This window comes from Poecilia reticulata, chromosome 5 (assembly GCF_904066995.2).
Source record: "Poecilia reticulata chromosome 5, P_reticulata-male-v2, whole genome shotgun sequence".
Classification (NCBI taxonomy): Eukaryota; Metazoa; Chordata; class Actinopteri; order Cyprinodontiformes; family Poeciliidae; genus Poecilia; species Poecilia reticulata.
The window spans coordinates 30,499,019-30,517,260 of record NC_088834.1 but is presented as its reverse complement, the minus strand read 5'-3'; the positions used below and the strand labels follow the sequence as shown (position 1 = coordinate 30,517,260).

Genomic DNA, 18,242 nt, shown 5'->3' with positions numbered 1-18,242 from the left:
GCCTGCAAATACACCAATGCAAATGCAACCAGGAAGCCATCTGAGTTACGTCAACGCAAACAAGCAAGAAGACAATCATTTTTTGTCTTCAACCTTTACTTAGTGGTGAGCAATATTTAACCCTCCCATGGTCTTAAGAGATGGGGTCAATGGACCCAACAAGCTTTTTACCTTGACCTTGACCTTGTGTGCAGTTTTACAAATTTTTTGTGTGGCTTTGGGAATTTATGGTCTGACGGGACAACAAGCCCTGCTTCCCCGCTGTCCAACCACAGGAAGGTTAAGAAGTGTGTGGGGTGTAAATATTTTTGCAAGGCACTGTGCACCATTTAATTTTCTCACTGTCCAAAATCAGTTCATGAGTTTTAGCTTCAGTTCCTTAACATAGGTGTAAAGTCTATGGGGCTTTATTTCTTGCAACATGACCAGTGACATCAAAGGTACATATGTCCATGTTTGACCAATGAGAACAGCAGCACCGCAAAATAATATCTGCATGTCTTCCTGTTTTACACAAACTAACGCTCTCTCTCTGCTCCAGCATGTTTTGGTGTACAAGATACACTACTATCGATCATCCCGCTGGCATACACTACTAACAAATGTCTCAAAGGCTTAATTCAAAAGCAGCTCAAAGTAAGATTTTTATCACCTGGCTGCAGGGAAGAGAGCGGCAGGGCCTGACAAAAGACATCTGAAATGAGAGGAGGGTCGGCTCAGAGGGATTAGTAAGGCTGAAGCTGGCAGAATCCAGGCTGAGGTACATAACGACAAATTGAGAAATGTCCCAATTGACATACTTTGTGATAGCTGACACAGCATGTTATATTCCTTTCTTCTTGACAGATGATCACAGAGTTGCAAAATATATTTTATCTGTCACGTTTGAACGGCTTAAGGTCAGAAAAACGTAAAAACATTTTCACAACTCTACAGCAATTGACAGCTACAAAATAAACATATTTTATTTTAAAGAAAACAATTTTAATATTTGGGTTTACATGGTTTTTATAATGTAGTGAAGATACACAGAGTGTACACATCGTTTTCAGTTAAGCTTGTAAAAAGTCAGGTCTATGGAAATGTTTCGGTGCATGTATTAAAAAGTGGAACATCAGACATACATCTCTCCATCTTCAGAGGTACTGATAGTAAGAAAAGTGCGCGACAGATTTTGTTTTCTTATAGATTTAAGGCAGAAATAACCAGAGTAGCTACAAAATTGTGTTTATAGATGATTAGTTCATTTATGAAGGAAAAAACCATCCTAGCCCTATTTAAAAAGATAACTGCCTTCCTCATTTAGTCATGTATTGTCTGTGATTAGACATAGTTGTTTAGTATAAACTTCAGGAGCCACATACAAGCCTGTACAGTCAGGAATAACAAAATATGAAGTAGAGTAAAACAAGTTTATTTGGGGGCGTGTCCTCATGAAATAATCACTGGTATTTATTACAACCAACAACTCCAGTTTCCTCATCAGGGAAATCACCATGAGAATTCACGGATGCTCACTGGGGAGCGTCAATTCTCCCCAGTGAGCTGAGATGTAGCTAGTATGGACATAACAGCAGTTTGAAAAACATTGGGGATTTATTTGCAAATTTTCAGACTCCTCCCTCTACAAGTAAAGGAAAAGTACTCCAATTAACAAAGATATTTTTTATCCTTAGTAAACTCACAAGGATATAAAAAAGGAAGCAGGTAATAACTTTCGTGTAGCATACAGTATATTAGCTTCCTCGCAGCTACTAAAATGCTAGTTGTTTTCTTTACTTGAAACCAGGAGTTGCTGCTTTGTTTTCCCACTGTATAGATGTACTGTATATATATATATATATATATATATATATATATATATATATATATAAACATAAATTATTACGATTCTCTTGCTGAATTTTTCCTCACAACAAACATCCAGGTGTGTTTGATCATTTTTAGAGTTTGATCCAGGAGCTTGATGGTTGAAGAAACATTCTAGAGTTCTGTTGGATCTCACGTCAGTGTTTTCTTTCTGTTTGTTATAAACATATTTCTCAACCAAGGTTAAATTTTTTATCACTTTCTGATTGTGATGATTGTTTCTTGTTTAATTTTTGCTTTTTAAAATCCCTGGCGTGTGCCGATGCCGACCTCCTAAAGCTAACCTGCGTAGCAGTGACTCCAGTTGGGGGATCGCCAGCAACAACGGCAAATCCTCTTCCTGCTCGTCCAGATGTTACTGCTATGCAGATTATGTCCCTGACATATGCGGCCCTACTCTATGTACAGTACATTTAACAGCTCTGCTCTTCAGTCAAGTTGGACGTCAATCACGATGCCATCTGGTGGAACCCAATGAGAAGCTCACCAACAAGGTCACATCCAAGGGCTCAGCCTCATCCGCATCACTCCTTTAATCTGGATCAAAATATTAGAGGCATCATGGCTGACAGGCTTTAATCATTTTGATGTGCTGTTAAAACCGGCCTCTTTGCTCTTGTGTGCCAAACAATCCGGCGCTGATCCCAGCCGCCTGTTTTGTAAGGAGAGTCGTGTCTGGTTTTCTTTTCTGCCCTCTCAGTCTGAGCCGGTCTGACAAGACGTACCTCCATTGTGGTCAAATATTCATGTGCGGCAGGTCACCTACCGTAGAAAGAGAGCTTTCCTTTCACCGTGTTCATCCCCCGGGAGTTCTCAGCCACGCACTCGTACGTGCCGGCGTCCTCCTGTTGGAAGTACGGGATTTCCAGGACGCCGCTGGCCTTCCTCATGTCCACTTTCCTGGGGAAGGGTACGCCGTCCACTCTCCTCCAGCTGATGGAGGGAGCAGGGCTGTAAAATAGGGGTTGAGGTGTTTTAGGGTCAACAGATAAAACCAGCAGTAAAAATGTTTAATGAACAATTTGTACTTCTAATGGAAATGATAAAGCATTTAAAGTGCAATCTGAGTTGTAAAAATGTTTAACCCAATTAATATCAGGATTAGTTTCTGTCCCTCACTTATTCAAATTTAATGACTTCCTTGAAAGAGCTTGCATTATGCAGTTTGGACTTTTCAACATCCTCACTGATCTAAATATAGATTTCTGTGTTAAAGTCTGCAATTCAGATCTAACACTAAAGGTCGGCTTCCTGTTCATGGAAGAAAGCTGCTGAAATGCCAGGCTTCCTCTCCATGTTTTTTTTTCTCCGTCTAATGACCTTAACATGAAACATACTTTATAATGCCAGCCTAGAGTCCAGTTTGGAGACAAAACAACAAGAGATGTTTGAACCCACCATTTGACCAATCAGATTGGTTGCTGTTTCCAATTATCAAGGACTTGTACCCTCTGCAAAGGGAACTGTGAGCTATGCAGAAGTGTCAGTTAGCATTTATAAAAGGTATTACTTGCCACATAAGGAACAATAAGGAACGTATAACACAGAGAGTTCAGTCATCACCAAGATCAAAACGAGGCTAGACTGAAGCTAAATGTATCGAGTCCGGTGGTGTGTTATCAGAACCTTATGATTTTGTGAATGGACTTTGCTCAGCCATGTGGCAGCATATGAACATCTGCTGACATGGTTTGTGTACCACATAGCCATTTTGAGTATATTCAAATTAGCTAAAACATACGGTGAATGTCTACGGTGGAAGCTAACGTGACTAGCACGTTAGCTTCCACTACACCAGTGATGTATTTAATTTCCAATAAGCTAATATTTCTATTACAAATAATATAACTATCACTGTCAATATCTTCACATAATCTCACACAGAACCTCATTTCACACAATCCTCTAACTAATTCAGCTACAGTCTAATATTAAAGTTGAACTTACTAGCAAGACGAGCCTTTTCCCCTGAAGCAGTCACTGCTAGTGAAAGGCACGTCTTAGCTGTGGTTATCAGGGAAAGGGTTTTGTTTCCCATCTTGTTAGAATAGAATAAAAAGTTTATTCATATTTGAGTAATGTTTTTACGAGTAATTACAAATCAGTTGTAACATGGGAGGAGAAACTAGATGAGCAAAAATGATTTTAAAAATAGGATTTTAGCTATTTTAGTTTAACACATTTATTTCCAAAATTGCCTGGAATTTGATAAATTCATTGAAGTTTATTTCAGCTGTTAAATGTGTCTGACCACATGTCATTTTACAGGTTTTATTCTAACACTTTGTTTTGTTGGTGTACAGCCTTTTTAACTAGTTTGATTCAACACACTGTGGTAAAAACATATTTTTAGTGAATCCCCTAAACCCACACAGAATGACCACTCTGTTGACCTGGTTTCGTAGGCCAGCTTAAAACACACAGGGATACAATCAAAGTTTCTGCAACACAGCAGTGCTGTCTTTTGTTAACATTCTACCTTTGATGATGCTGAGCTCGCTCAGTGTGTACTTTGCTTACTTTCCAAGAGCGAAGCATTCCAGCTTTACAGTGGATCCTTTGGCAACATGAACGACTTCTGGAAACTGAACTTCAATCTTTGGCTCGTATTCGCCCATAACACCTGAAAGAGAAATGCAAATGATCCACCACATTAGTGGAGAACTGATTCTTTTCTCTTTTCAACTGAGAGAAACACAGAAAACAAAAACTAAACTGGTTTTGGTTTCTTCTGGAGCACCCAAAGTGCTGAAAATACTTGTTTCCACATTCAGTTTCTTTTAATTTAAAGACGAAGTGTCTTTTTTTCAGACTTCCAACGTTCTGCGATATGAGCAGCAGTAACACTTTCTGCTCACAGGGCTGTCACAGAATGCTAAAAATAATGAGAAAAAGGGGCCAAAACACAGCACTGCAGTTGACGTATGTAACACAAATGTTCAACAGGAAAAAAACAACTTTGAGATTTCTCAGACAATTTAAGCTCTTGCATCCAGATGCAAAAGTGGTTTGTAAGCCAGTTACAGACCACAAAACACAGCCATAAAATCCTCCTGAGTCCTGCCACAGACTCTTCAAAGTATCCCATTCGCTGTCAGTGAAGCATCTCTGGCAGATCACATTGTATCTGCTGTGCATGCTAAAAATCTCTGCTTACAAAAATAATAAAATGAAGTGTTGCTTTAGAGCTTTACATGTTTCATGATGACTTGAAAAAAGTGAACATTAAATTCAGGTCTTTGATTTTTGATTTGTGCTCTACCATGTGCCTGTTGGTTGCTGGTTACATTTAAACCATTTACTTGCAGTGTTTGCTATGAAATTTAAAAATTCACATTATTTCAGTTTACTGCATATCTGCATTGGGTTTCTAGGGTTTAGGAATATATTCTGTTTCAGGAGAAAAAGACTCCTTTACATTTACATCAGTTCCTCCTAGGAACTATAGGTACTGTACTGTATGTCTGTAAGTGATGGGTCGGTCACTAAGATTTCCCTTATAAAGAGTCGTCCTTCTTTATAAGGGAGTGGCAGCAAACACAGCAGCACAACAAGCAGCAAAACACAAGAGAGGAGGAGGAGGGAGAAATACAGAGAGAGAGAGAGAGAGAGAGAGAGAGAGAGAGAGAGAGAGAACCGTCTAACCACTTTTTTTCCCCTTTCACTGCTCAGCTCTTACTCTCAGTGCAAGCTCTCTGCTCACAGCAGAACTTTGTTTTGATTACCATGGCAGCCTTGTAACCAATCAGGTATGAAGATATGGGATCATACCACTATGTGAAAATCCCACTCTGGAGTGGGACAGACAGGACAGTCAGGTGACTCCGTCCCCTCAAGTAATAAACAAAAACCCATGAATATAACTGACAGCTGTAATAGAAGCAACATCTGGTTGAAAATTTATATAAAAATAAATTAACATTATGGATCTGTTTCATAGATTTGGTTGCAGTGCTTTGTTCATTTGTTTTTTATTAATTAAAGGTTTAATTATAATATTATACAGAAGTTAGAATGTGTGTTTTCATAACCAAACAAATACATAAATAAAGGAAGGAAAAATGATTTATCATATGAAACATTGCAAGTTATGTTAATATATGGGGCTGCAGATGATAATAGATGAAGAGCCGTTTGGGAGCTGAAAGAGTCGAACTTCCCATCACTGAGACTTTACTTCATGAAGTCCATGTCTGTTGTTTTTCTTTTTTTTTTTTTTTTTCAAAATGTTGTTGGTGCTATTTTGGACTCCACAAAGCAAAGTCTAAAAAGTTTGGCGACTTGAAATAGAAAACCTGAATTCTTCCCCTTTAGTGATGCTCAGCTAAATTATATTATTTATGTTTGTAATTGTGTGCCAGGCTATTTCTCCAAAACTCTGCTGATTGTCAGCTGAGTGCACCAGATTACTCCTCAATAGCTTCTTCCTCCATCGCTGTAATGCGAAGGCCAGTGTTGCACAAATAGCTGCAGAGATGGAGAAAACAGCCCCAATTTCATCTTGTGGGTTTGGTGAGGCGTGTTATCAGGACGGCTCCCTGAGTGACTGTGAAAGCTAATTCAGATCCTTATCACAACTGTCTCACAGCGGAATGTAACCACAGTCCCATCAGCCATGTTAAAGCAGACAGGTGGAGGGAGAACGTAATTGTCTCATACCATAACCTTTTGTAAGGAACACCTGTTTAATGTGCCCACCCTCTCACCCGCATATCCAAACCCCACAGCTCCCATTTTGGTGGAGAGGGCTGACATTTATCTGCTGATCCATCTGCTGGAGGAAAATAAAGGTGAAGAAAGAGAAAAGTAGTAGAAGGAAGAGTTTTAGGATGGAAAAAACACATCAGCCTCCACACATATTGATACTCCTGGGATAGATGTAAAAAAAAAAAATTAATACATTTTGCTATGGTAGCAAAGTCCAAAGTAAAATACAATGTCCATTTTGAAATTTATTATTATTATTATTATTATTATTATTATTATTATTATTATTATTATTATTATTATTATTATTATTGTTTTAAATAAAATCCCCAGTAGCACAGTTATTGGTCCTTTTGCTTGTGATGTTTTCTTTTTTTCTTTAAAAAAAAAATAAAAATAGAAGCATAGAAGCAGAATAACATCTGACTGCAGATGTTATTCTGCAGTCAGAATAACATCTTTGATCCTCTTGGTTCTGTTTCTAGATCAGTTGTTCCCAAACTTTCCAACTTCTGACCCACAAAGTAAAAATGTGCGAAGGTCATGACTCTGACCTTTGGTTGAGCATACAAACATTTTTGCAGTCAGGTAAGAAGTGATACAATGACAACGCAATCAGTATTAACAGCCTACATAATGACCAACATGTTCCTTTGAATTATTTTCAAGGCTTGTTTTTTTTATATATATTTTATATATACAGTATATATATATATATATATATATATATATATATGGTCATCGGGGCCCTCGGGGCAGTCACCCCCAAACTGGAGCAGTGGCTCAAACAGATCCCAGGAAAAACATCAGACATCTCAGTCCAGAAATGTGCAGTTCTAGGCACAGCCAAGATACTGCAGAACCCTCAATCTCCCAGACCTCTGGTAGAGGACCCGAGCTCAGAGGATGAAACAGACCACCCGCGGAGGGTGAGAAGGGAATTTTTTTTATATATAAACATTTCTTTATGTATAGTGTCTCATCTTAATTTTTGGGATGTAAGTTAAATTCTGATGAGGCTTTTAAGACCCCAGACTTACTGGTTCGTGACACCAATTAGAGTCCCGACCCAAACTTTGGGAACTACAGTCATACAGTTCCCAAAGTCCAAATGCCCTGGACTGTCTCTGATACACTCATCTTTGTGTCATTTCTGTGCTGATTTCCTCCGATGATTAGCCTGGTAAAACCAGCCTCTTGTTGTATGCTTAGCTTCGTACAGAAGCTCTGGACCCTCGGCCACTGAGGAACAATTGCTTCCTAGAGGCGAAGACTCTGTTGAGGTTTTAAACAACTGGATCTGAGGTTGTCATGTGGCGTAGTGGGTAGAGCAGACGCCCCGCATGCAGAGGTTATGGTCAATGTGACTCCTGATCTCGGTACCTTTGATGCATGTCTTCCCCCTTTAATCAATTTTATCCCACTATATATGTTAATATATATAAAATTGATTGGATTACTTTTTACCCGGTTGCTAACGTTAGGCTGTGATGAATGTAATACATTAGCTTCATTGTGAAAGTAACTATGCTGTGAAGCGTACTGGAATTGGCATGTACTGCAAACATTACTCCCCCACTGAGAAGTGCCGAGCCCAACAACATATTTGCCAGCAATAAAATGTCTTACACCTTCTTCCTGCTCTGATTTCAATTGCTCAATATTTGGAAACGAGTCCAACTAGCACTGAAAATCTGCGTTCACACTGCCGGTGCTAAACTACTGGTAGACCATAATCCTGAAATAGCTCAGAAAATCAATGTCATTGTTTCTGACGTCTCCTTCTGTATACTAGTTGGCCCTGCTGAAATTCTACTGCAGAAATCAAGGTCAACGGGAGAAATTCCACATGGAACACTGATGAGATGAGAATCGAGCAGAATTGCACAGGAAAGCAATAGCCAGGCTACCAATGACAACCAGTTTTTATTTTTCTGCTAGAAGCCATCAGATTTTCACCTAAAATTTATTGGTAAGTTCCCAGGCTTTCAGATGAAAACAAGTATGACAAAAAGTTAGACCAGAAGAAATCTCTAAGCAGGCGAATACTTTATCCTAGTCCTGTGCTTATAGATGAAACATTTTTTCATCTCTTAGCTTTGAAATGATCAACAGTACAGACTCAGTCTACAGTATAAAAAAACATGAAAGGCTCTAATTTGCACTGTGCAACATCCAGCCAGATGTACATAAAGCTTTTAAGCGTTCCATCCACTCCACATCCTTTTTACCATTCTTCTGCTAATCTGTCAGCACATAGCGCTAATAACCAGCAGTTCTTACCGACGCTGCGGAGCACCAGCGGAGTGGGCGGGCCCTGGATACGGGTCTTTGTGACAGTGTTGGTCACCACACAGGTGTAGTTTCCAACATCCGAAGGCTCCATTTTGGCGATGTACAGATTCCCCGTCTCCTGTGAGACGAAGCGCCGGTTGTCCTGCTTCACAAACGTCGGGTACTCATTGAAGATCCAGGAGAAGATCAGATCTGTGGGCGCAGAATAGAACATTTGTTCACTTAAATACAAAGGGAGCGTCTCAGAGGTCATTAAAGAAAACTGCTCAACTATTCCTGGAGTGGAGAAAAGGCTTCAGAAAGTCTGCTGGTAGTAAAAATGAAAAATAAAACACATAGAAGACCTGAAAATTAAACACAGGAGACGTTCCAAAAAAAACTGGTTTTACTTTGACTCCCTCCATTTATTCATATTCTGCAACAATTTGTATTAGTAGCAAAATGTCTGTTGTTTGGGTGGATTACAGTTTTACAAACACTTGAGCATAATTAATGATTCATAAAAAATAATGACTTTTAAAATGTCATGTTTACAATCCATGCTTGGTGCGTTTATTTCTGAAGATAAACAAACATTTTCTTTTAAATCTACAAGAGTTTGCAACTTAGAGCATTATGTTGATATACAATGACTGTATGTAGTTAAACCAGAAGTTTACATACACAAAAAAAGCACATTCCTCTTTTTTTCCATAGTCTGAAGTTAAATCAGACTAAATTTCTTGTGTTTTAGGACAGTTAGAATCATTAAAATTATTTCTATTTAATAAATGGCTAAAAAGAATGAGAAAAAGAATATATGAGATGTATTTATTAAAGCCTTCAAATCAGGTCGTCAATTCTTTTTAACATACAGAATAATTACTGTCTCTTTAAATAATGAAGGAAAATAAATAAATCTCTGACTTTCTCTTTCATTATTGTGGCATTTAGTAAATACTAATAATTTTGGTAATTCTAACTGACTTCCTTTCCTTTTTTATAACTTGGCTGTCTGTTCTCATGAACAGTAAAATTTGTGTTTTGTTTCTTGTCTTCTTAATGTTCTGATTGGAGATATTTGTATTTGTTTATCTCTTATCTGTGAAACAAATTATTGAAAGTTTATTAAAAAAAAGAGAAAAAAAAGCCTGAATGTATCATTTTTCCTAAGGGTAAGATATGGGCAGGTAAATAATCACTAATAATAATAAGCTATTACACTTGATCGCCCGGTGGGAAGTCATTTACTTCTTCTTTTTTAAGTAATTTCATAAGTTACAGCTCTGATATGTTATAGAAAAGGTTAATATTAATTGCATGCAAACTTTGAGGCTTGATATTTATGAATATGTTTACATAATAGATGAAGTCTATTTCTAAGTTCCTCTGTCTATAAGTATGAATGTAATACTGTCAAGAAATAGGTTTAACACTAAGAGAAGTGTGAGTGTTAAAGTAAAAGCAGCAAAATGATAAATTCTTGGAAAAAAGTAAGTTTAATGTAGGAATATACGAAATGATTCAAATAAGACTTAAAGTTGCACTATGCAACTTTACAAAATAAAAAAGATTGTCTTGCATATTTGTTGAAGAGACAGATAATCAATAATAAAAAAATTGAGCTCCTCTGTCTTCGCCCAGTGTCAACTAAAAACAACCAATCAGGACCAGGAGGAGGGTCTTAGTGATGTCCATCAGACTTGTGTGAGGGGTGTGAATGCTAAGGCTAGTTAGAAGGCCTCGGCTGATGGTGTATAAATGGCTTTCCTAAACAAAAGTTGTTTCTTCATCATTAGTACATTTAGCAGCGCATACACAAACTGACTGACAGCGCTAAGCCCCTCCTCCTGGCCCTGATTGGTTGTTTTTGGTTGGTACATTTCTTCAAAAAGTAATAGCAGCTCAGGAAGGAGGTTGAGGAGATCCACCTTTTAACAGTTTATCTGTCTCATATTAAACTGTAACAATATAACAATTTCAGCAAATATGAAAAAAAATCTTACAATAAAAGTCCCATATTGGACCTTTAAGTTGTAACTGTTCATAGTTTGATCATTTATATACTTAACAATAATGTCATCAGGCAAAAATATGAAGTTATGTGCACATGTATTTTAAACACTAAAATGTATGTATAATAAATAACACCATTACAAGATGGCAGATTCAGGCAGAAGAAACTATTTTCCCAGCTAAATTTTCAAACCTCCATTTTATCTTCAGTGTTCTCTCGCTAAATTAATTCATGCAATAAAATAATAGATAAAAAGTAGTAAAAGTAGAGAATATGAGTGACAACTAACACTTTAAAGCCTTTGTGATCCATGGCTGTATTTTGGCCTGCAGGCTCCCACTTTACCAGATGTGAGAGGCGTTTCAACATTATAAATGCTGTGCAAAGGTGTGAAGCTATTTATTTTAATTAACATATCTGCATACTTGAGAAGCCAGATCAAGACAAAGGACTTCAGTTTACGCAGTTTTCTGGTTTATTACGCTTCTGATTTGAGATAATGAGGCACTTTAAAACAAAGAGAATAATTGCAAGTACACCTTATGCACTGATAGAGAATTTAATAAAAGGATAATATTCTGTAACTACTATGCAATAATGATTAATGAGTACGAGCTACACTAACACCTCCATTAACCTGGTCAATAATCCAATTTAGTTTGAGTTGGTTTTTCTATGGAGACAAATGGACAGCAGATGGACAAAGAGGATGAAAAATGTGTTAAAATTCAAAATACAAGACACATCGCGGTCACTCTCCCTGGCAGCTGGTTTATGATTTAACCATTGACATCGGCTCGGCGGAAAAAGTTCAGAGGCAAATCAAAACTGGTATTAAGAATTGATTGCAGAGCAGAGGGTTGCCATGGCATCTCAAATTAGATCTAACCTCGTTTTACAACCTGGAGTCCCACAATTTCTAGAAACGGGCATCATGCGTGCTCCATATGTGAACACAGGAATTCGCCGCGTTAGTCACCCCTTCATGAGGCTCGCCTCCACTTGGCTACCAGCAGCTGCACCGACTGAGCTGGAGGTGGCAGATCAGAGAGTCGCCAATGTGGGGAGGAGACGAGTCCTGAGAGTCATGAGCAACTTGTTCACTTTATCCATTTTCAACCTTCAATTCTGCAGCTTTCTAGGCTGATTTATGGATTATCGTTTGGCTTTTTAATCGCTAATTTATTATATGGAGTCACTAAACATGGTAGGTGATGTTTCTGCCACGTTTTTTCAGTTTATTTTGATGATTATTTTGCAATTAATAGTTAATTGTGGACTATAATCAACCATTGATAAAATAAATAAATAAAGTCCTGTTTATGTTGCACTGTGAATTAGAAAAAGACCAGGAAAACTCATTTTAATGTAGAAATGTTATGCCATATTGTAGCCTAAACATTAATAATGAAAACTACTGGCTTGGAGTTTATCATCATCATCCACAAGGACGATTATTCCCAGAAAGTTCTGGCTACTGAAGCTGCCTATTTAAAAAACAGGGGCTGAATTTGGCACATTTCTTCAACAAAACAGATGAAAACCAGGAACTAAAGGTAAACACTGTACAGGACATAGACATACTCTCCACATTCCATTTTGGTATCAAAAAGGTTTTTATTTTTACCTTATTCTGGCTCACACTTCAGGAATTGTTTACCACGGCAGTAGCCCAGGGCTCCATTTTTGGGGGGGAGGTCCAAAGATATATATATATATATATATATATATATATATATATATATATATATATTTTTTTTTTTTTTGTAACTGAATGCTTTGCAATAACTGTACTTTATGTAAAGCTTACAAGGCATCATCAGGTAATTTGCATGAGCATGCTGAGATTTTTATTAATATGAACAATGTAAATAAGCTGCTGCTGGCCACAGCTCCAACTCAAAGTTAACACATTTTATACACATCTAAGTGACTGCAGACAGACTTTGGACGCAAATGAAAGGACAAAAACATGCAAAAAGTGAATTTTGCTACATAGTTCCCCTTTAAAATCACCTGAGAACCAACATATGATTATTTTATTAGCTGTCAGTATCAGAATTAACATAAATATCTGACTCCTACAGTAGTAGGAGTCTGTCCTGTAATTGGTGGGTTGCTGGTTCAAAGCCCTGCTCCATTTTTTAGTTGTTGTGTCCTTGGGCAAGACACCTCACCTCACAAACCCTGAAAAGGAATCGAGTTGTTTGGGTTTTTACAGTCACCGCCATGGCAACACAGCTGCCCTCTTTTTGGATGAATAGTGGATGTTTAAGATGAATAAATAAGCAACAGCATCCTTTAATACGTCCCCTTTTGATCCAACGAAAGAAAAGAAAGGTAACATTCCACAAAACGCAGACCCCCGCAAGCTCCACTTCGTGCTTCCCCTCTAGGTTAAAGATCACTTTGCAGGAGTCACAATGAATAAAGCTGCTCCGCTCACACAAAGACTTCAAAGGACATGCCTAAATGAATATTCAGGAAGAGAACAAGATGTGCAAGTCAAACATGCCCTTCTCTTTGCACAGCTAAGATCAAACCCAGACAGATTGGTGATAATGCACAGATGGAGCATGGAGACAAAGATGGAGAGGCAGTAAACTCAAATCAGAACAGCCTTTATGCCAGACTGGAAATGGGAATGTCTTCATCAAGCTGGAGCACCTGTGGATGGACACTGATGATGTTATCCATGTTTCAGGAAATTTAAATGTGAAGAGGACAGAGAAAACACAAACCAGTCAGATGATGGAAATACATTTAGATTGATGCATAACATTTTTGCTGGGTTAATCTTGTTTGTTAGTTGACCCATCAGAGCCTTTATAGTTACACAGAAAGCAGCCTTTGTTTTTTAACGTCATTTTAGTGATGTTCAAAACAAAGGGCTAGCTTTGAAACTTTTTCTACAAATTTCTGTACTTAAATTGAGCCACAAATAATTAGGGAGCTGAACAACAAGTCAGATTAAAAAAAAGAGTGGAAACATGCTATCGGTAGCATTAAACTGTATTTAATTTTCTCAAGCTTTATATAAAAAATCCTGTCTTTAAAACTGATATAGAGGGACACAGATCAGCAAAAAGGTAAAAAAAAAAAACTGAAGCATTTTATGAAGGTATTTTGCTTATAAAGTAAGCAGAAAAAATAAAAACTCATTCTGATTCAGAATTTCACAACATTTCATTAAATGGATGTAGGTAATAATGTTTTCTGATTGGTATTATTGCAAAAAAATACCTTTTAGTTTTTCATTTCTTCTCAAAAAGCATACATTAATAAATGCTAATGTCTTTTTCAGGCAGATTCTCAACTGTGTGCATAACTTTTATCGACATATTGACCTCTTAAGGACATTCCCGTCCCACAGTGAAACGTTTTAACCAATGGTGGGTAACCAATAATACCTAACACTAGGAGTTAGACTCATCTCACATGAACATTTGATAACACTTCCTTAGCTTACCCATAAAGGACAAACTGCAAGCTTCTCTGTTCTAGATGAACAATTGTTTTGTTTTCTTAGGTATTTTTAAAGAAAAAAAGGATAGGTGAAAAATAATCATATCTTCAATCAACGCGCTAGTTGTCATGCTTTTCACATAAATGAGTTGAGTCTTTTCTGTTAAGCACATATATACTTTATTTTTCACAAGGTGGCACATAATAGAATGTTTATAAAATACTTTGGTAGAAAAAATGAACAAACAAAAGAACCCCCCCTGAAAACTGAAAGAAAGCTAAACGAAAAAAAAACAAACTAGAAACGATATTTACCTAGAAAAGAAATCTGAATGTTTTTAAAATCTAGGCCTCATTGTTAGGTTTGACATAGATTGAGAACCTTAACTTTCCTCTTTTCTTTTATAGAGATGGCTTTTTCAATTTAGGTCTTACATGAACATAAATTACAATAATCCTTAAAGGGAGTCTTAAGTACTTTAGCCTGAAAGGACCACTCAAAGCAAAAGCAGCTCAGGATGAATAGTATATAATGTTCCCAATAAGTGGCTCATGCATGAAGCCCTGGTAGACTGTTTCCTCAAACCACCAGAGAGAAAAGTTTTGCTGATGTACATTAACATCCATCCATCCATCCATCCATCCATCCATCCATCCATCCATCCATCCATCCATCCATCCATCCATCCATCCATCCATCCATCCATCCATCCATCCATCCATCCATCCATCCATCCATCCATTTTCTGTACCCTAGTGGGGTCAGGATGGTTGCTGGTGTCTAACGAGAGGCGAGGTCACCCTGGACAGGTCGCCTGTCTGTCGCAGGGCACATTAATGTCCATTGGTGGTTATTTAACAGAAGCTGAAGACTATAGTTAAAGCACTTTGTGGTTTCACACCTCATAGTTTGGTAGACTGTAAGATTGGAATATTTGTTCAATTTTCAGATGTGATTCACTTTCACAATTCATTGTGCCAAATTAACCAAACCCTTTGAAAAACCTGTTTCCTTCCTCACCTGGGGTGGTGCTACACCAAGAACCACTGAACAACACAAAACCTCAGAAGAAGACTGAGCACAACATCCTTCTTCACAAAATGGAAACAAAGATGGAGTGGCGTCAGAATTTAGCAGGCAGAGTTACAGCGAAATGGCTCAGATTAAAACATATTCATGTGTTAGAGTGACCTTGTCGTAAAGTGTGGGAATTGGTGGTGAGGAGAGATGCAGGTAGACCCAGGATGTTGGTGAAAGTGAAGAATTTAATGATAACATGCTCAAAAACAGTCCAACAACAGGCAGCACGGCAGAGCGGAACACAGAGGCTCAGGACCGGTAGCAACTGCATAAAACCAAACTGATTATTTGGTTATTTTTTAAGCCCCTCTGTCATTTGACATGTTATAATTAACACCTTTGACTGGCGCACATGGAGATATGATAGACTTTTCGCAAAGAGTTCATGGCAGAGGAAACTAAAATCAATCAAATAAAAGATCCTTTCTGAATATCATCTCATGGACAATGAACTAAATGCTCTTTCTGACCGGGAGCTGACAGCGTGTTGATGAGTTATGGACACCTTGGTTAGGAAGCTCTGCTTTGACAGGTAATTTGACAGGTAAAAATATTTCGGGTCGGACCAGAATTATTTGTCTGATGGTGGCTCAGGCTTCTAATGAGTTTACATTGAATGAGTTTGGAGCACACAGAGAAAACCTAAAGAGAATGTGATCTACTTATTGTAGTTTATGTAGAGGAATAGCAGCTGACTGTTGAGAGAGGAAAGAAATTAAAGTGCAGATCCGTTAGGCAGAAACAAGCGCAGAGCGCTGGGCAATAAATGCGCATAAATGCTCCACAGTTACGCTCCAATTAATCACACATGAGACGTGTGATTAATTGCGGGGTTTTTCTCCCGCTGCGGGATCAGGAAACGATCAGAGTTCTGCCGTTTTCTAACCACGTCATTTCGTGAAATGTTACCTGATTTCAAAAACGTTCTCGCAGAGAAATACTAAATGTTTCGTTCGATGACCACAAGTTGGACATAAAATGATTTTTTTCTTTGACGGACAACGAAAAAACTCCAGCGCCACCTCTGCTCCAAACTACGAACATTGTCGACCCCTCTTCGTTTTTTTCTCTTTTTTGTGGAGGATCAATAAATAACTTATTGGTGTTTTACCATCACCACCAGGTATGAAGTGCTTTAGCCTTTGAGTTGCACCACAGCGCAGCACAACTGAAACACGAAGGAGAACAATATCAGCTTGTTGTTATGAGTATAAAGGAGGCTGGTATCGCGCCTGATAAAAATGGACTTATTTATGTCATCACATGGACTTATATAAAGTTTTATACATTTTCTTTTCATATATTTATTATTGTTTTTCTTCTTTAGATATTAGGTTGACTTAGAATGATTCCAAATAATGTACAGGAATAACCTGGTGCTGTTACATGTCAATCATCAGGGGGGGCCATGAGGGGGCCAATCAGATGACAGGGGGGGCACTGGCCCCCCTGGCCCCCCCTCTTGCTCCGCCACTGTGGGGAAGACGCATAGACAGGACTCACAGGCAACAGGATCACACAGAAAAAACAAACACACAGAAACACGGATCATGACAGACCTAGTCAAAGTTAAAACCTACTGTAAATCCAGTTCTGGAGAGCAGGGTGAACAAATCACTTTCTACATTTTTATCTGTGAAAATAAGCCATCATTTTCCTTCTGCTTCAAAATTATGAAATAATTTGTTCAATCACAAAAAAACAAATCTACATACTGTCAGACAGAAATCTGTGGTGGAAGCATGGCCGTTTGAACATCACAGTCTGAGTTCTTGTAATCAGCTTTCTGCCCTCACAATTCATGCAACCAACTTAACTAGAATATAAAAATGTAACCAGCGATTACACATGTCACATGAGTGACATCATCCATGCAGCACAGGCCTGTTTCTGTTTCCTGTAATGTGATTCATTTCTATGAACTGTCCTGCTTCTCTTCCTCCCAGTAAAGCCGTCCCCTCTGATGAGTCCCACAGGCCCTACGGAAAGAGCCATGCAGTCAATAGCTCTTTCCAGCATGAAAAACAAACATATTGTTTTTGTTAGCAAGTAGAAGAAGAAGGAACAAAATAATTATCTGTCTAGTAGTGGATAAATTGATCTAAGTTGTTTGAATGTAATCAATTTGAGTTTAAAACTAGGACGAAGACAAGCGAGCAAAGAGTTTTCAAGCAAATCTTTTCAAGTTTGAGCTAAAGAAATCTGAAGAAACTTGACAATTACAAAGTCAACTTTTTAATACACTGAAATTTATTGCGGTATATTTAGAGGCAACAGAGTAAAATGTTCACCAAAACCTGTCAATGAACTAGTTAGCTTCTGCACTGCAGCAGAAGCTAACCTGTCTCCCTTATCGCTGTCTTTGGCTTACAGCCAATCAGAGCCAAGGAGAGTAAATGGCTTTGCAAACACACCAACCAATAGGAGTGAATCCACACTGCAATTACACAGGAGTTTTTCTGATCAATCATAAATTATTCATATTAGGGGTAGAGGTGACGTCACACAGTGTGTGAGAGAGACCAGGCTCACCAAAGGTAAACAAGGTCTCAATATTTTTTCAAAAAATAGAAAAAACAATAAGAGTGGATATCTTTATTTTTCTCAGCAATTATCACAAAATTTCCCAGATATTTTCGCACACAAGGTTACAAATCTGGTTTATGGACAAAACCTTCACTTTGATTGAAAAGGGTAAAACAGTCCAACTTTGCCGGCTAACGTTTAGCTTCCTGTTATATGCTGAGCTGTTGCCCTGAGTTTAAAACAGTAGCAGGCCAACGCCATGGGTTTCATCTGACTTTGTCTTTAAACACCTCACTGACAGGT

At 38.0% G+C, this 18,242-nt stretch overlaps 1 protein-coding gene across 3 annotated transcripts in view; it reads right to left on the bottom strand.

Moving 5' to 3' along the window:
- Positions 1-18,242, bottom strand: part of cntn4 (contactin 4) — a 250,708-nt gene that overhangs the window by 88,987 nt on the left and 143,479 nt on the right. For all 3 annotated transcript variants that reach the window (XM_081607459.1, XM_081607460.1, XM_008410160.3), the window contains 3 exons: positions 8,860-9,063; positions 4,390-4,492; positions 2,636-2,820 (listed from right to left, as the gene is read on the bottom strand). In XM_081607459.1, the coding sequence (XP_081463585.1) occupies positions 2,636-2,820; positions 4,390-4,492; positions 8,860-9,063 (492 nt within the window). The remainder of the gene's footprint in view (positions 1-2,635; positions 2,821-4,389; positions 4,493-8,859; positions 9,064-18,242) is intronic.